This window comes from Schistocerca serialis, chromosome 11, assembly GCF_023864345.2.
Source record: "Schistocerca serialis cubense isolate TAMUIC-IGC-003099 chromosome 11, iqSchSeri2.2, whole genome shotgun sequence".
In the NCBI taxonomy this organism is placed as follows: domain Eukaryota; kingdom Metazoa; phylum Arthropoda; class Insecta; order Orthoptera; family Acrididae; genus Schistocerca; species Schistocerca serialis.
Genome location: NC_064648.1, coordinates 153,779,556 through 153,803,056, shown reverse-complemented (window position 1 = coordinate 153,803,056; position 23,501 = coordinate 153,779,556). Strand labels below are relative to the sequence as shown.

Here is a 23,501-nt window from a genome sequence, read left to right as displayed (position 1 = left end):
GGAGAGGGTAAGGAGTCATTCCAATCCCGGGAGTGGAAAGACTTACCTTAGGGGGAAAAAAGGACGGGTATACACTTGCAAACACACACACATATGCATCCACACATATACAGACACAAGCCTAGTTAATGTGTAGGTGAAGGATTAGGTGGGTGAGGGCGGCGGATTGTTCAGTTTGGAACTGGTATAGGGACTGATGGAAAGAAGGGTTGCAGCCAGAGATGGGAACTTTAAGTGTGAGGCCTTTGGGGGTTATGCCAAATGTCAGACAAGCCTGGGAAAATAAAATATGTGAGCGTAATCTGGCTAGGGTGAAGGCATGTTTGCGGAGGGAATGTAAATAAAACTTAATGGGGTCGTTGTGGGGATGTTGTGAGGGTGACATGGTATTGAAGGTGGAAAGTTTAACATGAGGTTGAAATGAAAGATAAAAATATATGGGGAGAGATAAAGGTGAACTAGAAAGCAACTGGAGATCTGGTATGAGAAAAGGCAAAAAAGTGTTGGTTAAGTTGATCCTGTGGTGAACTTGGGTTGGTAGACAGCGATGTGCATAAAGGTTAGGTGGTTGTGTTGCCGCTAAAACACGTTAAAGGACGGAGAAATTCGGGAAAATTTCGAAAAAATGTATTAAAAGGAGTGGTGAAAGATTACGAAAATGGGGCTAAAAATTGTCTGACAAAGAAATAATGACGTTAAAACCTGTGGGGAGCGGCTAAAATGATCAGTGATGTGCGAAAAAAGGAAGTGGAAATAAAGTGAAAGTTATTAGAACTAGCCAAAATGGTTGTTTAATACGTGAAAGCAGCTGTTATTGAACTAGAAACGGTGGATTTTATAGCAGCGGTAGTGTTGAAAGCAGAAAATAAAATTTTTTTGGTTATGGTTTGGAAGTGGGTTACGTATTATTGAGTATATATAGGCGGGATAAAATTGTATAGTAGATTACGGTGAAAAGCGGAAGGTGAATACAAAGTGAGACTACTGGAAAAAACAGAAAGAGAAAATAAAGAGAAAATAAGACGACAGGAAAGATTTCGAAATGCAACAGCGACAATAACAAACGTAATTGTTGGGTTCAAATTAATGATATGGTTATAATAGCGGGAAACATTCCACGTAGGAAAAATATATCTAAAAACAAAGATGATGTGACTTACCAAATGAAAGTGCTGGCAGGTCGACAGACACACAAACGAACACAAACATACACACAAAATTCAAGCTTTCGCAACAAACTGTTGCCTCATCAGGAAAGAGGGAAGGAGAGGGAAAGACAAAAGGATGTGGGTTTTAAGGGAGAGGGTAAGGAGTCATTCCAATCCCGGGAGCGGAAAGACTTACCTTAGGGGGAAAAAAGGACGGGTATACACACGCACACACACACACACATATCCATCCACACATATACAGACACAAGCCTCACACTTAAAGTTCCCATCTCTGGCTGCAACCCTTCCTTCCATCAGTCCCTATACCAGTTCCAAACTGAACAATCCATTGCCCTCACCCACCTAATCCTTCACCTACACATCAACTCAGCCAATGAACACACCCGTCAACTCCCATCCTTAATAAAAGTCCTCAATCTTTCCTCTCCCAAATCCACACCGGCTATTCAGAGCATCCTCCTACAGGCCAACCGCAAATTAGAGCAGCATGCCACCCTTAACCTCAAAAAACTATCCAATCTCCTGGTTTTCCACCTCCGGAAAGGCAACTCACTCACCCTTCACAACCTTTCCAGCAAACCTCAACCACCTCTCATTGCACACAAACCCAGTCTCTCCATCTACTCAATCTCCCACTTCCAGCTCCACTCCCTCCAAAACCTCAAAATCCCAATCAACACAATCTGGTACCACAACACCCTAATTCAGTAGTTAACCTTTCCTCCAAACCTCTCTCCCAATCAGAAACCTCTGTCCTATCCAAAGGCCTCACCTTCAGCCCCACTCCCAGATTCAACCAAACAGCCCTCGTCAAAGATTTATTGTCCTACACTCGTACTCTCTGCTGGAAGTATCACTTTGCCACGAAGAAAAATGATCCTAATCCTACCCCTAATGATCCAACTCCCCAAGACACTATCCAAATTGAACCCTGCCTGGAACAGTTCCGTCCTCCATCACAGCGGGATCCACCTCCTCTTCCTCAAAATCACCCTCTCCAAACCTTCCAGGAATTTCTGACTTCCAGCCTTGCCTCTCAATCCTTCTTAAAAAACCTTAATCCTACTCCCAACATCACCACTGCTGAAGCTCAGGCTATCCGTGATCTGAAGGCTGACCGGTCCATCGTCATTCTTCCGGCAGACAAGGGTTCCACGACTGTGGTACTTGATCGTCGGGAGTATGTGGCTGAGGGACTGCGTCAGCTTTCAGACAACACCACATACAAAGTTTGCCAAGGTAATCCCATTCCTGATGTCCAGGCAGAGCTTCAAGGAATCCTCAGAACCTTAGGCCCCCTACAAAACCTTTCACCTGACTCCATCAACCTCCTGACCCCACCGACACCCCGCACCCCTACCTTCTACCTTCTTCCTAAAATTCACAAACCCAATCATCCCGGCCGCCCCATTGTAGCTGGTTACCAAGCCCCCACAGAACGTATCTCTGCCTACGAAGATCAACACCTTCAACCCATTACATGCAGTCTCCCATCCTTCATCAAAGACACCAACCACTTTCTCGAACGCCTGGAATCCTTACCCAGTCCATTACCCCCAGAAACCATCCTTGTAACCATTGATGCCACTTCCTTATACACAAATATCCTGCACGTCCAGGGCCTCGCTGCGATGGAGCACTTCCTTTCACGCCGATCACCTGCCACCCTACCTAAAACCTCTTTCCTCATTACCTGACCCACAACTTCTTCACTTTTGAAGACCAGACATACCAACAATTAAAGGGAACAGCCATGGGTACCAGGATGGCCCCTTCGTACGCCAACCTATTCATGGGTCGCTTAGAGGAAGCCTTCTTGGTTACCCAGGCCTGCCAACCCAAAGTTTGGTACAGATTTATTGATGACATCTTCATGATCTATGCTTGTCTATCCTCTTCACCTCTACATAACTACCCTTCCTTACTGTAGTCAAGCCTTGGGTCTTCCTCTACAATTTTTACCCCCCCTCACACTTCCCTAAATTAACAAACTGGCAATTTCTTGAAGCCTCAGGATGTGTACTATCACCTGATCTCTTCTTTTAATACAGTGGTATCACACAAATATTTTCTCCCTAATCCAATTCAATACCTCTTCACTAGATATTCGAACTTCGCATCTATCTGTCAGCAGTATTCTCTAGCATAACACATCATTTCAAAAGCTTTCACGAGGGTGGTTCGAACAGAAATGGTAATTATTTTTTAATGCATTTATTGGTTAATCATTTACACAACTGAAACCTTCAGTTTTTCTCTACATAGCTTCCTGTACTTTTGCCAGAAATTTGGAAGCTCAAACTACCTCATTCGTAAAGAGTCTGAGAGCCCATAATCTACCCATCGTGCACACGTTTCTCAAGATCTAATGGTTTTTGAATACTTTCAAAAAAGACTTCCCAAATGTTAAATAGTAAGATACTTCCGTTTTCTACAAAAGCTTTTGTTGCTGTTGCCAGTCTACATTTTACAGCCTCTTTTCTTCTGCCATCATAATAAGTTGCGTTGCTACCCAAATAACAAAACTCGTCCACTACTTATAGTCTCTTATTTCCTAATCTGTCACCACCACCAGACGTAATCTGAGTACTTTCCGTTGATCTCGTTTTACTTTTGCTGATATCCATCTTAAAACGGTCTGTTCAACTGATCTCCCGAGTCCTTTGCCCTGTCTGACAGAATTACACTGTCATTGGAAAACCTTAAAATGTTTTTATTTCTTGTCCCTGAACTTTTTCTCTGGAATGTCTCATTGATTTCTTTTGCTGCTCATTCAATGCACACACTGAATATCAAATGGGATAGGCTCAGATCTTGTCTCACTACCTTCTTAACTCCTGCTTCCCTTCTGAGCCCTTCGCCTCTTATTCTGGTTTCTGCAGAAGTCATAGATTAACATTTTGCTTTCTCACTGGTAACTTTAAAACATCAAACACCTTTTCAAAATCAAAATTGCTATAAATGTGGGCTTGTCTTTTAAGATAATTTGTAGTCACTTTTGCCTCAAGTGTCCCCACATTTCTTTGGGACCCAAACCTGGTCTTCCCCCAATTTAGTTTTTACCAGCAGTTTCATTCTTCTGTAGATAATTCATTTTAGTACTTTGCAGTCATACCTTATGACTGACAGTTTGGCTATACTCACAGCAGTCCACACCTGCCATCTTTGGTATGGAGATTTCATGTTCTTCTTAAACTCTGGAGCTATTTTGTCTGTCTAAATCATTCATACCAAATGGAACAGTTTTGTCTAGGTTTATTCTCTAAAGAATCTCAATAATCCTGATGGAATGTCATCTACTAATAGTGGCTTGTTTCAAAGTAATGTCTGTCAGTACTGTGTCAATTTTTTCTCACAGTATTGCACCCCACATGTCCTCTTCATTCACTTTCACTGCTCTTTCCCGTATTATTAATTTCAAGCTTCCTTCTGTTACATAGCCCTCCTATCAGAGTGTCCCAGGAGAAATAGTCAATTATGAGGGATATGACTAACGATCATTTGCTTTTGGGTTCAAAATGAGCACTATGGGACTTAGAACTAATTAAACCTAACCAAACTAAGGACATCACACACATCCATGCCCGAGGCAGGATTCGAACCTGCGACCGTAGCAGTCGCGCAGTTCCAGACTGAAGCGCCTAGAACCGCTCAGCCACAAAGGTTGGCTCGTTCGCTTTTATCTTGTTCTGGTCCACACTATCACCTCTCAAAAAATGAACAGCAAACAGCTTACAGTAGAAGATATTTATTTCAAAGTATCAAAAATGAAGAAGTTATCATAGATATTAACCCTTTGAGTCTCAACGATTTAAAAAAAATTAATTTTAGAATTTTTCGTAAAACTGACCTTTATCATCAAAGTAAGCAATGAATACAAGAAGAAATTGGCAAAAACTAAACAATCAATTATTTTAAGGACATGGTTTCACTTTGGAACATAATTTGAAAACTTTTCACACGATTAACCTTTATCGTCATAGTAAACAACGAATAAAAGAAGAAATTGGCAAAAAGAAAACAGTCAACTGTTTTAAAATTGTGGTTTCACTTTTGAACCGCTGGTACATACAGTTTTCAACCACACATCATTTCACATGTTATATCTGAAAGCAATTTCCCATTTTCCCTAGACACAATCTGACATCTCAAAACTTCTGTGACCTCGTAATGCCCAAAACAAATTCTAGTCCTAAATAACAAGAAAAATGGGATTAAAATTTTATAAATTTATATCAAAAGTTCATATTGCTCGATTGGTTTCATTTCCACACCATTCGTAATGTAAATACTAAAAACTCAAATTTATGTTACAATAAATTGCACTGTCAGTGTCCTCAATATGGCCATTATAAAAACATCACATAACCATCTCTTACAACCACATATTACAATATCTGCGCCAACTGTTAAGTAAATGGTGGTTTCAGGCAGAAAGCATTTGTACTCAAAAGGTTATAAGGTATGTATTTTGGAGCCCATGCTTCCTACACTTTCGTGTTCTGAATGATTGTTCCTGTATTATCCTGCAATATTGATCATTTCTCCTAGGCCATCTTGTATATTCCTTCCAGGATTCAACCTGATATTTGCTTAGTACTGGCTTGCTATCTGAACTCTTCATACGCACAGTTCTTTCTCTTTCCTCCATCTGTTTCTTTAATCCTATCTTGTTGAAAGTCGATTTATTAGGAATTGTGGTTGTAGTACAATTATATAGTTGATAATTTATACAGAAACTAGTCATAAGTATGGTTTAAAAAAGTTTATTTAAATCAAACCGTTATAAAACTTACATGGTGTGATTTAAGTAATTTTTTTAATCAAAACTTATGGCTGGTTACTGCTTAAATTTTAAGGCTTATAAGGTCTGACACTTGTCACTGGGCGCTTCTTCAATTATAAACCTTACAAAAGTTCTTTTTTTTTCGCTTTTTTTTTTTTAATTTTGCTATATAAAGCATCTGTATTTCCTATAGTCACGAATGCTTCTACACTTTCCAGCCCTCTTCCCCTGCCACTTTGCACTTTCTGTCCACTTTAGTATCAGTGCACGGAAAAATAATAAAAGAAATAAAAAGAATATAGCTTACATCTCCCTCCACATCAACATCTTGATCCTCCTCTTCCTCCACATTGAGATACACAACTTCCCCTTCAACTTGGACACCTACATCAGACGCCTCCTCACTGCATCGAGACCGCGACTTCCCCACTTCCTCTTTTGCGAACGCCCACTTCTGCAACAGATAAACAACACAAATTGAAACCTGCACTAAATATAATGCACACATATAAAACATGTGAGCAATATTTCATACATATAACCTCCTTCAGCACCACAAACAAAAACCTTATGATTCCTGTGCAATATGATTCTGCTCAATTCACCACTCTTTAATAGTCAAACATCAACAGCAGGCAATTGACTGACATTTGCTCAACTGCTTGTAACTGAAAGCTCTTCGTTTCTTGTTTTAGAAGCTGATTTTCATGTAACATTTAACATAAACATTTGGCTACAAAATTAAAACACATTTGTTTTCATGCAGCCATGTGTGTTCCTGACTTGCTGCATTGGGGGAGGCAAATTTATAGTGGTGACTGTCGTATGTGCTACGAAGTCACTCTGCCACATAACACAGCATCGACAGTGAAAATGTACAAGGGGCATTCAATAACCAATGCAACACATTTGTTTCCTCGGACAGTTTTGGCTGAAAAAATGCTGAATTTGTTGTGAGACATCGTCGAATATTCCTGCTTCAGGCCCTACAGTTTCATGAAGTTCTGAAAGGTGGCGGCACGAAACATGGGGGTCTGTTCCAAGTAGAGAGCTGTTGTTGAGTGTTGTCAGCTTCATTCAGCAACTCCTGAGCGATGACTAGGCAATTCTGTTTTTGGTCGAAATTCAACAATTCTGGAACAAACTTTGCTGGAACACGTTTATCACCAGCAACCTCTCTGATCATGATTCAGCGATTTTACAGAACCATTTTCTTAACTTCTTCCACACTGTCATCAGTAACTGACATGCCAGGCCACTGTCATCTTGATCACCTTCTCAGCCATCTTTGAAATGTTTATATCACTTGTGAACTCTTGTTTTACTCATAATAGATCCACCAAAAGCCACAGTCAACATTTCAAATGTGATACTGCACTTTGTTCCATTTTCCAGGCAAAATTTAATGCAAATTCTTCGACCCATCTTCTTCAAAAGTAAAAATTCGTCACATTCAGAAACACACATAACCTTTTCAACTGTGAATAGTAAACTAAATATTCTGAACAGCTGAAGATGCAGACATACATCAGGAACATATGTACCAACAAGATAAAAAGAAAATTTAGAAATTCGGATGTCTATTGTCCCTGAGATTAAAAGATTCCCTTTACTTTTTGATCACACCTCGCACAAAAAGGTCACCTGCTGCCGAGTCCAATACGAACTGAGTGCTACCGAAAACTCTTTCTTGCACCAGCACTGCACTCTTGTCACTGGAGCTGCCACAGATCACAGACTATTCTGCTTCACAGAGTGGGCAAGACTCCAATTTCCACACTGAGTAACGAGGTGTCAATGTCTGACACCACCCTGCCATCTACACGTGGTTTCCACAGATATTGGTGACAGCAGTCGGTGAACAGCCAATCAACTTTGCCATTTCCGTGATGCTCGTTCCCAGATACTGGGCCACAACAATGTGCCCTTTGTCAGAGTCGCTGGAACTGTTTCCCATTCGTCTCTGCTCAGCTTACATATATTTCTTACTGCATAATGTGCTTGCCATCCCTAGAGTGGCGGAGAATGATGAGTTAATGCATCCACAGCAGTCAAAAGATTAATAATTTATGATTCATTTTGTTTTATTATGTTCACAGCACTTTTATTCTCATGTCAACACAGTTCAATTAACATATTATAAATGTAATTTGTACACAAACAGAACCAGCAATCTGTGAAGGGACTCTCATTTCCATTGAGATGTGCTGAACTGTGCAGATTATGACCTCTACCGTAATGTAACAATATATCAAATTTTAGAAATGACAATATTTTCCACCTGGATTGTTATTAAATGTATTTATTTACCATGCAACAGCAGTAATAATAGAAATTGCTCAAAGACCAATTCCATTCTAGAGGAAAACTCTGTATTCAAAAATTTGTGAAGGCCAATTATCTTAAGACAGTCTATAAATGACATGTTGTTGTTGTTGTTGTTGTTGTTGTTGTGGTCTTCAGTCCTGAGACTGGTTTGATGCAGCTCTCCATGCTACTCTATCATGTGCAAGCTTCTTCATCTCCCAGTACCTACTGCAACCTACATCCTTCTGAATCTGTTTAGTGTATTCATCTCTTGGTCTCCCCCTACGATTTTTACCCTCCACACTGCCCTCCAATACTAAATTGGTGATCCCTTGATGCCTCAGAACATGTCCTACCACCGATCCCTTCTTCTGGTCAAGTTGTGCCACAAACTCCTCTTCTCCCCAATCCTATTCAGTACCACCTCATTAGTTATGTGATCTACCCATCTAATCTTCAGCATTCTTCTGTAGCACCACATTTCGAAAGCTTCTATTCTCTTCTTGTCCAAAGTATTTACCGTCCATGTTTCACTTCCATACATGGCTACACTCCATACAAATACTTTCAGAAATGACATCCTGACACTTAAATCTATACTCGATGTTAACAAATTTCTATTCTTCAGAAACGCTTTCCTTGCCATTGCCAGTCTACATTTTATATCCTCTCTACTTCGACCATCATCAGTTATTTTGCTCCCCAAATAGCAAAACTCCTTTACTACTTTAAGTGTCTCAATACCTAATCTAATACCCTCAACATCACCCGACTTAATTCGACTACATTCCATTATCCTCGTTTTGCTTTTGTTGATGTTCATCTTATATCCTCCCTTCAAGACACCATCCATTCCGTTCAACTGCTCTTCCAAGTCCTTTGCTGTCTCTGACAGAATTACAATGTCATCGGCGAACCTCAAAGTTTTTATTTCTTCTCCATGGATTTTAATACCTACTCCGAATTTTTCTTTTGTTTCCTTTACTGCTTGCTCAATATACAGATTGAATAACATCGGGGAGAGGCTACAACCCTGTCTCACTCCCTTCCCAACCACTGCTTCCCTTTCATGTCCCTCGACTCTTATAACTGCCATCTGGTTTCTGTACAAATTGTAAATAGCCTTTTGCTCCCTGTATTTTACCCCTGCCACCTTTAGAATTTGAAAGAGAGTATTCCAGTCAACATTGTCAAAAGCTTTCTCTAAGTCTACAAATGCTATAAACGTAGGTTTGCCTTTCCTTAATCTTTCTTCTAAGATAAGTCGTAAGGTCAGTATTGCCTCACGTGTTCCAGTGTTTCTACGGAATCCAAACTGATCTTCCCCGAGGTCGGCTTCTACTAGTTTTTCCATTCGTCTGTAAAGAATTCGTGTTAGTATTTTGCAGCTGTGGCTTATTAAACTGATTGTTCGGTAATTCTCACATCTGTCAACACTTGCTTTCTTTGGGATTGGAATTATTATATTCTTCTTGAAGTCTGAGGGTATTTCGCCTGTTTCATACATCTTGCTCACCAGATGGTGGAGTTTTGTCAGGACTGGCTCTCCCAAGGCCGTCAGTAGTTCCAATGGAATGTTGTCTACTCCGGGGGCCTTGTCAAACTCTGTCAAACTCTTCACGCAGTATCGTATCTCCCATTTCGTCTTCATCTACATCCTCTTCCATTTCCATAATATTGTCCTCAAGTGCATCGCCCTTGTATAGACCCTCTATATACTCCTTCCACCTTTCTGCTTTCCCTTCTTTGCTTAGAACTGGGTTTCCATCTGAGCTGTTAATGTTCATACAAGTGGTTCTCTTATCTCCAAAGGTCTCTTTAATTTTCCTGTAGGCAGTATCTATCTTACCCCTAGTGAGATAAGCCTCTACATCCTTACATTTGTCCTCTAGCCATCCCTGCTTAGCCATTTTGCACTTCCTGTCGATCTCATTTTTGAGACGTTTATATTCTTTTTTGCCTGCTTCATTTACTGCATTTTTATATTTTCTCCTTTCATCAATTAAATTCAATATTTCTTCTGTTACCCAAGGATTTCTACTAGCCCTCGTCTTTTTACCTACTTGATCCTCTGCTGCCTTCACTACTTCATCCCTCAAAGCTACCCATTCTTCTTCTACTGTATTTCTTTCCCCCATTCCTGTCAATTGTTCCCTTATGCTCTCCCTGAAACTCTGTACAACCTCTGGTTCTTTCAGTTTATCCAGGTCCCATCTCCTTAAATTCCCACCTTTTTGCAGTTTCTTCAGTTTTAATCTACAGGTCATAACCAATAGATTGTGGTCAGAGTCCACATCTGCCCCTGGAAATGTCTTACAATTTAAAACCTGGTTCCTAAATCTCTGTCTTACCATTATATAATATATCTGATACCTTTTAGTATCTCCAGGGTTCTTCCATGTATACAACCTTCTATCATGATTCTTAAACCAAGTGTTAGCTATGATTAAGTTGTGCTCTGTGCAAAATTCTACCAGGCGGCTTCCTCTTTCATTTCTTAGCCCCAGTCCGTATTCACCTACTACGTTTCCTTCTCTCCCTTTTCCTACACTCGAATTCCAGTCACCCATGACTATTAAATTTTCGTCTCCCTTCACTATCTGAATAATTTCTTTTATTTCATCATACATTTCTTCAATTTCTTCGTCATCTGCAGAGCTAGTTGGCATATAAACTTGTACTACTGTAGTAGGTGTGGGCTTCGTATCTATCTTGGCCACAATAATGCGTTCACTAAGCTGTTTGTTGTAGCTTACCCGCGTTCCTATTTTCCTATTCATTATTAAACCTACTCCTGCATTACCCCTATTTGACTTTGTGTTTATAACCCTGTAGTCACCTGACCAGAAGTCTTGTTCCTCCTGCCACCGAACTTCACTAATTCCCACTATATCTAACTTTAACCTATCCATTTTCCTTTTCAAATTTTCTAACCTACCTGCCCGATTAAGGGACCGGACATTCCACGCTCCGATCCGTAGAACGCCAGTTTTCTTTCTCCTGATAACGACATCCTCTTGAGTAGTCCCCGCCCGGAGATCCGAATGGGGGACTATTTTACCTCCGGAATATTTTACCCAAGAGGACGCCATCATCATTTAATCATACAGTAAAGCTGCATGCCCTCGGGAAAAATTACGGCCGTAGTTTCCCCTTGCTTTCAGCCGTTCGCAGTACCAGCACAGCAAGGCCGTTTTGGTTATTGTTACAAGGCCAGATCAGTCAATCATCCAGACTGTTGCCCTTGCAACTACTGAAAAGGCTGCTGCCCCTCTTCAGGAACCACACGTTTGTCTGGCCTCTCAACAGATACCCCTCCGTTGTGGTTGTACCTACGGTACGGCTATCTGTATCGCTGAGGCACGCAAGCCTCCCCACCAACATAAAATTACTGTAAGAATCTGCAATCATTGTGATTAGTCAGTAATTGCATGTCTCAACTACTTTTTTTTTTTTAAGTATATGCCTTAACATATTTCAGCCGCAGGAATGCTCAGAGTCACATTTAAAATCTCAATACACTGCATCTTGCCCATTCTCACATACACTTGTTGACTAGTCTGTGGTCCTGTACCTAAATCACAATAGCAAAGCTGTTTACAAGACTGCTACCACAGAAATAACCACTCAGAGAATGTGCTCAGTCACGCCTTCAGTTCCATTCACCGTTGGAAAATTGTTCTGCTACTGCAGTTTCTAGCAAGTTGGAGATGACACTTCTGGCCAATAACGAATGACCTAACAGTTGTGATCTATTACATTGTGTGCTTTCTTTCCCTGTGTGGTGAGTTTATTTTGTGCTACAGAATGTCTAAAGCTTGAAACGGAAATGTGCAGATAAGTGTGGTTGCTAAATGGTCTGTCCAGCAAACTGCTTGCCTCACATTTTGCATGGTCAGAGGTGCGGGTGTGGACAGTGAGGGAATATTTTGATAATGGAGGAGACTGTGGTGCAAATTTACTGCTTATATGACAGTAGAAAGAACAGTAAATATTTTGAAGACTCATACAAACACTGTTGCAAAAGTATGTGATGAAAAATACTGTGCAAAACAGGGAGTAGATGGTTCATCTAAATTACAAACAGCCAGTAAAAATAGGAGGGCAAAACAATGAGTAACAGATGGGACCCATTCCAACAAAATGCTGTCCATCGCCACATGAATGGAGGAAAGAACATCCAACTATATAAAAAAAAAAAAAAAAAAAAAACAGTATGCCACTCTTTGCAAGGTAGAATTATTCAGTGGCAGTAAGATTTCTTCGTTCTCAGTTGACAGAGCCCTCCCATTTCAGATACAAAAAAATTAGTGGATGCAAAATTGCAATGGTGAGAAGTGATATCGTTGCATCACGTTCTCCATTTTCACGAGACATTGTTAATCATCTGAAGAGATTGTGTGGTCCTCACTTCCATAAGTAATCTCATCTCATTACTAAGAAATCCCTTCTGCACTAGTATGATGTACTACATGAACACTACAGTTCCTATTATTTTAATGTTGTTAGTGAAGAATTGTGATCCATTTGAGCACCCTTTTCATATCCAATATGCTAATTATACATAGCTCATAATGATTATCAAACAGACACTTACATCCTCTTGCTGGTGACAAGAGATGCAAATAATAGGAAGAAAGGTATTATTTTATGTCGAGAAGTGCAATCGTTAACGATACGACAAACCTGTATTCCGTGCTCAACTGTGCTTTGCTGTCCCTTCCATATTTCACTGTCAATCATTTTGTTAATCTGATGCAGGTATAGTGTAAACAAGAACGATTTTAAATGTGATTCTGAGGATGACTGTGGCCGAAACATGTTAAAGTGTATAATTTAAAAAAATAAAATATAAATAGCTATCCAGGTGGACAATTATATTGGCTATTTTTAAGTGTTATACCACTTCCATACTCACTACCCTGTGTCTATGCATACTCATTCCTTTTAAGAGGGCACCGACCTCACATGTGAAATGTGTTGACAGAACTGACACAAAGATGGTACAACATTTAGCTGAGAGCACTGTCAATTGTGGAAGAGGAAACTTAGCAGTTAAAGGATGTATCTAGAATAATTATTGGACTATGTACATCATCAACCAGAAGCAGTATTGGGAAATCAATTTACAAAAACATAGTGGATGCCTCACCTCTGCTATAACTCGCTGAATGGCTTCTCTGGAATCCAACAGCTCGTCTCTTAAGACTATGCAGTCAAATTCCTGCAACAGAATCATTATATATACCCTCAGCACAATGAAAAAACTCTCTCTCTCTCTCTCTCTCTCTCTCTCTCTCTCTCTCTCTCTCTCTCTCTCTCTCTCACACACACACACACACACACACACACACAAGAATTTGTCTATTATAGATATCAATGAAAGGGACAAATAGAGTACAATGAAACAAGCCTATAATCCTAACAAATATAAATCCAGAAAGAATACAAAATATGCACAAGTGCAGTCATGCCAATGTTACAACATTGTTAATGTATGGATAGTTTTCCTTGGGTTGAAAGGATGTGCATGTGGTCTTTGCAGGATACTTTCATGTGGCTGTTCGTTAACAAGTAGCACGAATCTTCAATATGTGTATCGGCCATGGGTCACCAATACTGTAGCCCACCAGGTGTGCAAAAATTTATTCTCTTCCACGTGGTCCTATAATGACAGTTCATTAAAATACTTAAATGCAGTAACATATGGCCTACATCATCTGTGGGAGAACCAGAGAAATTCAATTTTATTTTACTCCGCTACCACTTGTGTGTTGTACATAGAAGAATGATTTTCTTTTTCATCTCTCTTTCCATGTAATTTATGGCTGGAAGAAATGCAATAGCTCTGTCATTTTGGTAACTGCCAGTGCTGTTTCGGTTGTATTCTCGACCGTAGTTTCCGTAGTTGTGAGAACTCATGATACAGTGGGATAAGTTGTAATGCAACTATTTTTCATTAAACACGTGCAGCAAAACACCAACACAAGGAATGTGCGCCATCTTGTCCAATTTTCCGATAGTCAAAATTTCTTACAAACACATCAAACAGCACTGTACAATATCAAATATTTGGCAAAAATAGTAAAATCTGATAAAGAATTTGCTTGTGTATGGGGACCTTAATGGCTTCCAGTGGTAACAAAATATGCTTTTTCAATGGTTCCTACAGCTATTTACAAAATTTAAAATTCCGTCAATCGACTTATACATAGATATAATCTTATGTTGAAGGTTTAATAAGGTAAGACAAGTATTACAGTTAGAGCCATTGTATACATAAATGCAAATCACCCGACCACATTCATGCAGTATTTGAAAATTATTTGAAAATGTGGACACAGCAACTTCCAACAAACTTAACACACAATTCCAAACCTTTATAAAACTTATTCTCATTGACACCTTTCACAAAATGATGAATGGAAAAAAGTTCATCGATTATTACATTTTTGCTATTCATGCAGTAAAACCTCAGCACCAGGAATGATGTTTTAATTTATTGGTTCTTTACTACTAACTCTATTTGCAACAAAACTGCAGACAGTACCCATGTATACCACCAGATGTACCTGCAAAATTATATCACTTAATGACAAACAGTTTGGCAGAAATAACGTCGAAAACCTGCTTTTGCTTAAGACAGATCGCAGATTCTCTGTATGTCCATTTTTTAGAGTTGGTTGCGTGGCTCAAATGTTTGATACAGGATGTGAAACTAAACATCTTTCAGCCGTCTAGTTTCCAAACTTATTTTATTTGGCTATCAGTTCAGCGTTTTACTAAGCCATCTTCAGGCCCTGTGTACAGACAACAATGGTAGCAATATGAAATAAATAAAAAAGGGGCATAGTGCAAGTCTTATATACGGTGGTAATATGTACGAGGGCTTTTCAGTAAAGAATGATCATAATTTTTTTTTTGACAACAACCTTTACTCGTCCTCATAATTTTGATGGTCTTTCGCGAAGTGGTCTTCCATGAAAGCGATGCATGTGTCCCAGTGTTTCTGCCAGTCTTCAAATACATGCTGGAAACCATTTTTTGAGAGGTCCTTCAAAATCACCGCCACAACCTTCACCACTGTTTCTGATGATTGATAATGCCACCCCACGAGGGCATTTCTTCATGTTAGAGAATAGAAAAAAGTCACATGGGGCTAAATCCGGACTACAGGGAGTGTGAGGGATGGACTTCACGTTGATTTTTGCAAAATATTCAGCAACAACATTGGCAATATGCGGCCGCGCATTATTGTGGCGCAGCATCCAGCCTGCTTCATGGAAATGTCATCTTTTGCGCCTGATATACACTTCCAATGTTTTCAGGACATCCCTGTAGTATTGTCCACTTACTGATGTGTCTGCAGGTAGAACATGCTGATAAACCATTCCATGAACATCAAAGAATGAGATGACCACAACTTTCCCAGCAGAAGCAACCACTTTTGCTTTTATGGGGGTACATCAAACTTTAACTGCACGCAGACCTGCACGCAAATGTCCTTTTGTTCGGGAATCAACAGTCTTGGAACCCATCACACACAAACACGTGTCATGTGTAATTTTTCTGTCACCAACATGTGGATGGCACCCAATGAAATGTTCAGTATTTCAGAAAGTGATCTTATTCATCGATCCTCTCTCACAATGACAGCAGCTGTGTCGTTTTCTTCTGTAAGAGCAGTAACTGGAGCACCGTGTCCACCTTCCTTTGAAATTGATTGTCTCCCCTCTTTAAACATTTTAAACCACCTTTTAGCTGTGCTGTAGGGAAGAACAGACCTCCATAGGCCTCCTGTAACATTATATAGGCCTCAGTTGAAGATTTGTTGAGACGAAAGCAGAATTTCAAAGCCGCATATTGGTCCTCACGTGTTACCTCCGTTGCAGTGGAGGCGATACTGAACATCCGACATTGCCTGCTTCTCACAGGCAGGAACCAGCAGTCCCAACAACGAAACTACTATGGCGTGTTTGTTGCACATTAAGCTAATAGAATATCATACGATTAAATTTTAGTGCGAAAAATTATGACCACAAAGAAATTATGATCATTCTTTATTGAACAGCCCTCATAACAACATAACAATACCAACCAGTACAGGAAGTTACACATAGTTACAGGTAAATTAAGGACTAAAGAAACAGAACAGTGCACACTGTATTAACTTAAACTAGTGAGCAAAGTATATACATCACATAATTGTAAAAAAGGAACCTAATAAACGAAGGTCAATATTTCATATTATGCATAGATAACATAGTACAATGCTACCGCAATGCCCCTGAAAAAACTGGAGTAAAATAATGTAGTCATATATTGATAAGTAAAGTGTGAACATTAAACATTTGATTACATGCTCTCATATACTAGTAAAACTTATACCACTCACTGGAGGTCAACCCCAAAACTATATGTATCATCATTTTCCATATACTACTAATAACTAATAAAAGGAGAATATAAAATACATAAGTGCAATTTATCAATCACAAACACATAAGATGCAATTATAAAACATTTCTAGTGAATCAAATTGTGACTCTAAAGTAATGTACCGTAACAAATTCCTAATAAGTCGTACGTATTGAAATATGGCAAAGACAAAATCAACATTATCATGAAAGTGGTACGTCTGCCAGCAAGCAGGTGTGTGGCTAGGTGATATACTAAACCATAAGCTATGGAATAAGCCTAAAAGAAAGCTACTGTGATGCATATGTAGTGTATTAGAAAGACACTCATTACAATCAGAACAACCAAAGGCGCTTACCTCTCTACCAGGTAGCCCTTAAGCACAGGAAGAGAACAGATAGTATGACCTACGACAGAAAAACCACCAAAGCACTTTGTTGGCGTATACTATACAATGTGTAATATGTCAGTTAGAACCTTTACGATTAGACAGTCAATTGATATCGAGGAATATACCGGAACACTGTCTCGGGTATTATCAAGGCAACTGAGGTTCAGGTGAGCGACCTGAATAAACACCAATTTCAACTAATAAAATTACTATTCGCTCGAAAACTAACACTCGTCATGTAACTTGAAGGAGGAAAGAACTCACTCACAACACTAACATCATCATGCCAACCAATGTAGTGTTGCAACCATTGTGGTTACATGTCGAAGAATGACAGTAAGCAAGGAAGTACATTGAGGCAATGTTAACCTACATCACACAGGACTTGTGAAAAAACTAGGAAGCTACAAAAAGCTAACGACACCTGTATCATTTGAAGAACAGCAACTGCACAGTTGTAGTGCAGCCTAGAAAAGTGACATTACGAAATAAGTAATGAATATGTGTTATGAAAAATTTCTGTGCATGTTGAAGATCAGTAAAAACCAATACTGTGTGCCATTACATGTTTATTGTACAAAATTGTTAGCGAGAAGTACAAAGGTCACAAACACAATTGTGTGTTCCTCACTGAGTGGTGTCTCATAAGTACAATATACATGGAAGTGTTGCACTCAGCACTGAGTCATAACCAGGAAACTATGTTATGTATTTTAATACGCAGGCAAACACAAATGTAAAGTGGAACCCCATTTTAATTGAAAATAACAAAATGATCAGACATTCAATACTTCCAGTCTGTCATACATTACGGTACCGTATTTACTCGAATCTAAGCCGTACTCGAATCTAAGCCGCACCTGAAAAATGAGACTCGAAATCAAGGAAAAAAATTTTCCCGAATCTAAGCCGCACCTGAAATTTGAGACTCAAAATTGAAGGGGAGAGAAAAGTTTTAGGCCGCACCTCCAAATCGAAACAAATTTAGTCCATTATAATATGAAACAGAATTTAGGTCGAATGAATGACGATACAGCTACAGTAGTTTGGTTCGAGTCGTAAGCTCAGCAGTTAAGCTTTACCAGGTAGCCATTGCTATGCGTCAGTATTTATACGGGTCTGTATTTATACGGGTACCTTTCCTTTTTCATGTGCTTCGTCTGGTTTGAATAGAGTGCTTATTTTTCTTTGATCTGACAAGTGCTGTTTTCTTTGTTATAGGTGTTTACGTCACTCTAAGCTGAAAATGCATTATTGTACTGTGTCATGCATTGTTTGTCGCATTATGATACCGTGTGTTTACGAACTGTCGCCGCTCGCGGCATGGCTTGCTTTTGTGCGCGCTACCGCCGCTTACAATAAAAAAAAAGAGAGAAATTGTCTTATTAGTGAACCAATGGCACGAGACTGCTATTTGTTGTTACTTACACTGCTGCTTTCTTTGATAATAATCAACAAGAGCCAAATAATAGACTGCGTATGATAGAAGATGTTCTGAACGAGAGTTTAGCTAAATTTTTTCTCCGCTTGAAAATCTTTGTGTACAGAAATAGGAGTCATCTTAGATTTAAAAATTTACTCATTTGCAGTGCTTCATTTCTGACTGTATCACTATTAGGCATAAGAATAATACGAATATAAACATGACATGATATGTATATTCTACCGCGTTTGCTGTTGTCTCACACTAGTTTCGCAGTTTATTAGGCAGACAGGATCTAAATGAAATAGCAGCAAACACAAAAGAATACATGGCAAAATGTTTATATTCGTATTATTCTTATGGTGAAGAGAATACTGCATGTGATTCACAGTTCATAAAAGTTCCTATTAGCAACCATCTCTTCTCACAGGTAGGAAAAAATTCAGAACGTAGAGTTGGCCATATTGACAAACATCCCAAACAGTCTTTCCAGTCGGATTTTCGTAGTACATTGAAATGCTGCTACATTCGAAGATGAACAATACGGAATTTGTATTTACTTCATTGGATAATGTATGAAAATGCAGTGGTCGAAACTCGAGGCAGAGGAAAAAGCTCGTCTTCCACCTTTCTTTTAATTTATTTACTGAGGCAGAGGTTTTGGCGCCAGTATTTATCTTTGTGTCTGCGAAGCATGCCTGTGTAGCGCTACGTATATTCGACGGCAGAAGTTAGTTGTGGCGGCACCTACCAACATTTTCCAGAACTTCCGCTTACTTTGCACTCGATTCTAAGCCGCAGGCGGTTTTTTGGATTACAAAAACCGGAAAAAAAGTGCGGCTTAGATTCGAGTAAATACGGTAGTCTACAGCCATACATGGGAAGTCAAGCCCCTCTTTTCAAGTAGTTTAATCCTAAAAGGAAAAAGAAAGAACGTTTTGCGCAAGCCGTCGACCGTGGTTATTGTATAAAACCTCTTATGTGAAAGAATGCTTAACACTCTCACACGGACTAAACAAAGGGGGAAAAACAGAGAGAGGAAGTACATCCATATCAGATTAGAACATCATGTGTTACCAGAATTTCTGTGTTGGAAATCATTAATAATAAACCGTTCCACTGTGAAAACGTTAAACCAAAAAATGAGAGAGCCGTGCCATCAGCATATAAGGCATCATAAAATTGTCTAAACAACAACTGCCAATTGAATAAAACCTGTGGAAACCCAGGTGATGTCTAACTTCTATAAAAAGGGGGGAGCACACAACATCAGAGTCAACATATTTGGGGTCAGAATTGTAGGAGAAAAATCACAGAATCAACTAGTGGAGGTAATGGAGTCAGTAAGAGTGGTTCCATTACATCACGTCAAATAATGTCACGAAACTGATACAATTTGTCGAAAGTCCTTAACGAGTAGCATGCCTAACGATTTGAATATTGTGTGGGAACACAGGTCCCTCTGTTACATGTGCAGTACTGTACCCACAGACGCACTACAGACGGTAAAGCCGTACAAATCTACAATTTACAAGGCCAATAAAACCAAAACCACTTTAGTAACCACATCAGATGAATTTGCAGTTGTGAATAATAACTACCATCAGCTGTAGAATGGAATGATGACAATGAAAGTTTGTGGCAGACCGGTACTCAAACCCTGATTTCCCACTTATCACAAGTGGGTAAACCCGGGGGGTTTGAGTCCCAGTTTGGCACAAACTTTCATTGTCGTCATTCAACTCTACAGCTGATAGTAGTTATTATTCGCAACTGCGAATTCATCCGACGCGTTTAGTAATGGCTGTGTTCACCGCACAGTCGTCAGAATAACACCGGCACTGCAATATCGTATTTTTAGTAATGGTCGAGGACGTGTCACTGCTCGTCAAAGTTAGTGCTTAAAGGGTCGGGGGTATTACTGTGCGATAACCCGTGACAGCGGCACGATCGATACGTGTTAAAATACAAAAGGTTAATGAATGGAGCACATTCGTTAACATTACCTACTTTCGGTACACTTCAACCGAATTAGTGCTGTGATACTGTATGACTGGGAACACCCAAAAAAGTAAGTATCTAAATGACAACATATGACAAGAGGCAAATACTATGTAGTACAAAAACCACAAAAAGACCACACAGTGAGAGACAGCCTCAAATGATTATATACAGTCAGAACCCACAATTGTTGCAAGTGTGTCACGTGTAATCATTGCTGCGTCCCTAATTACACGAGATGGAACACGAATGTGGTTACCTGAGGTCTACCATCCTTACTCGTAATCGTACTCGTCACTCTTCCACCGAAAAAAAAAAGTAGAACCGAAAATAAAATACTATGAAAGTACATATTGTCAATAGAACTGTACTAATTCTACTTCTAATGAAGAAGGAAGGAAGAATGTAAAGGAAATATATAATCTAGCTACTATAAAGGTGCATATATTGTCAATAAACCAGGTGATACGTGCTCAAAATCTGATGTGGTTGTTACGCACCAAAACATGAGACAAACACATGTGAAAAACAATATATGAATGAAAGCTTACCCTGGCCAAGGTGTAGGAAGATCCTACTTCGGTTGTGATCAAAACGGGGGCCAGCAATACTGGTATTAGTAGATTTCTGTTCAAAAGAAATGAAACACAGGAAGTAACAAATGAAAGGAACCATAATTGAAATAACAATACAAGATAGAAAATAACGTTTGTACGTACTTGCTACAGCGATCACTTCAACTGTCATCTGTCGACAGCATTCAAACCGAACAAGCAAAAGGTGAAAACCAGTGATTTCCAAAGACAGAGGTCCTAGTCAAAGGAAGGCATCACAGGTGCATGCCACTATCAGTCCAGGGGATATCTATCAAAACTGTCGTAACCAAAATTGTGGCCTGAAATACTTCCCTATAAATCACTAGGAGAGTACCGTATGCGCAAACAAAAGGAAATATTTACCTCCGTTTAGCAGGTTCCTTTTTTACGATTATATGACATATATACTTTGCTCACTAGTTTACGTTAATGTGGTGTGCACATTCTCTTACTTCACTCCTTAATTTACTTGTAACTATATGTAACTTCCTACTCTGGTTGGTATTGTTATGTTATTACATATTACGACTTGCACCACACCCCTATTTCGGTTATCTATTTCATACTGGTACCACTGGTGTCTGCACTCAGGGTCTGATGATGGCGTTGTAAAACACTGAAATTGCCAGCCAAATAACCTAAGTTTGGAAACTTTTGGATGGAAGGTGTTTCATGTGACATCCAGATCGCAAATTATCCAGACTGTAGTCACACAGGGTTTGATATCTACAGCTATATTTACATCTACACACTGCAAACCACAGTGAGGTGCACGGCAGAGGGTATGTCCCTAGGTACACGTTACTAGGGTTTCTTCTCGTTCCATTCGTGTATGGAGCACAGGAAGAATGACTGACTGCCTGCCTCTGTGCATGCCGTAATTATTTTAATCTTATCCACACGACCCCGTGTGAGTGATATGCAGGGAATTATAGCATATTCCTAGAGTCAACATTTAAAGCCAGTTCTTGAAACTTTGTTAGTAGACTTTCTCTGGGTAGTTTTCCTTCAGTATCTCTGTGACACTCTCCCACATATCAAACAAACCTGTGACCATTCGTGCTGCCCATCTCTGTATACATTCAATGTCTCCTGTTAGTCCTATCTGGTACAAGTCCCACACACTTGAACAATATACTAGAAACAGTCACACGAGTGATTTTTAACCAATCTCCTTTTTAGATTGATTGTACTTCCCTAGTATTCTACCAATCAAACAAAGTCTACTGCCTGCTTTACCTAAAACTCAGCCTCCTACTAAGTGTTACACCTAGGTATGTGCAAGAGTTAGCCGATTATAACAGCGACTCATAGATATTATAGTCGTTGGATACATTGTTTTTTCGTTTTCTGAAATGCACAATTTCACATTTCTGAACATTTAAAGCAAATTGCCTATCTTTGCATCACTCTGAAATCTTATCAAGGTCTGATTGAATATTTATGCAGCTTCCTTCAGATAGTACTTCCGTACAGATAACTGATTAATCTTAAAGAAGTCTGAGGTTACTATTAATATTGTCTGCAAGGTCATTAATATACAACATGAACAGCAAGGGTCCCAACACAATTCCCTGGGACACACCTGAAGTTACTTCCAAATCTGATGAGGACTCTCCATCCAAGATAACATGCTGTGTCCTCCCTACCAAAACGACCTCAAACCAGTCACAAATGTCACTTGATACCCCATATGATGGTACTTTTGACACCAAGCATGGGTGTGGTACTGAATCAAATGCTTTTTGGAAATCAAGAAATGCTAGATCTGCCCGACTGCCTCAATCCGAGGCATTCAGTATGTCATGTGAGAAAAGCGAGTTGGGTTTCACACGATCAACACTTTTGGAATATGTGCTGGCTGGCATTGAGGAGGTCATTCTGTTCAAGATAGCTCATTACGCTTGAGCTCAGAATAAGTTCCAAGACTCTACAAAAAATCGATGTTAAGGATATCGGATGGTAGTTTTGCGGATCACTTCTACTACCATTCTTCAGGTGTGACCTGTGCTTTTTTCCAAGAACTGTGCACAGATTTTTTTAGGGATTTACGGTACATTATAGTTAAAAAGGGCTAATTCAGGCACAAATTCAGTATAGAATCTAACAGGGATTCCATCTGGCCCTGGAGCTTTGTTCAGTTCTAACTATTTCAGCTTTTTCTCAATGCCACTGACACGCTTCATTTATCATTTCAGTTGTGCAGAGATTAAATTGGAACAAATCTTCTGGGTTTTCCTATGTAAAGAAACATTTGAAAACAGAGTTAAGCTTTTCAGCTTTTGCTTCAACCAGAATTTCCTTGATTTTTGTGAAATATCATCTGACAATATTCTGCTACGGTAGTCGTTGAAGGCTCTCTTCACAGATAAATGAGTTTCACTCAGCAGCTCTCTATATACAGCCC

At 39.5% G+C, this 23,501-nt stretch overlaps 1 protein-coding gene across 9 annotated transcripts in view; it reads right to left on the bottom strand.

The window, feature by feature from the left end:
* The window catches only part of LOC126427016 (zinc finger protein 93-like), a 325,645-nt gene that overhangs the window by 37,332 nt on the left and 264,812 nt on the right, over positions 1 to 23,501 (bottom strand). For all 9 annotated transcript variants that reach the window (XR_007576499.1, XR_007576500.1, XM_050089172.1 and 6 more), the window contains exons 3-4: positions 13,418 to 13,489; positions 6,266 to 6,412 (exon numbers count right to left, since the gene is read on the bottom strand). Coding sequence is in view for 7 of the 9 variants with exons in the window: in XM_050089172.1 (XP_049945129.1) it covers positions 6,266 to 6,412; positions 13,418 to 13,489 (219 nt within the window). In the remaining 2 variants the exon portion in view is untranslated. The remainder of the gene's footprint in view (positions 1 to 6,265; positions 6,413 to 13,417; positions 13,490 to 23,501) is intronic.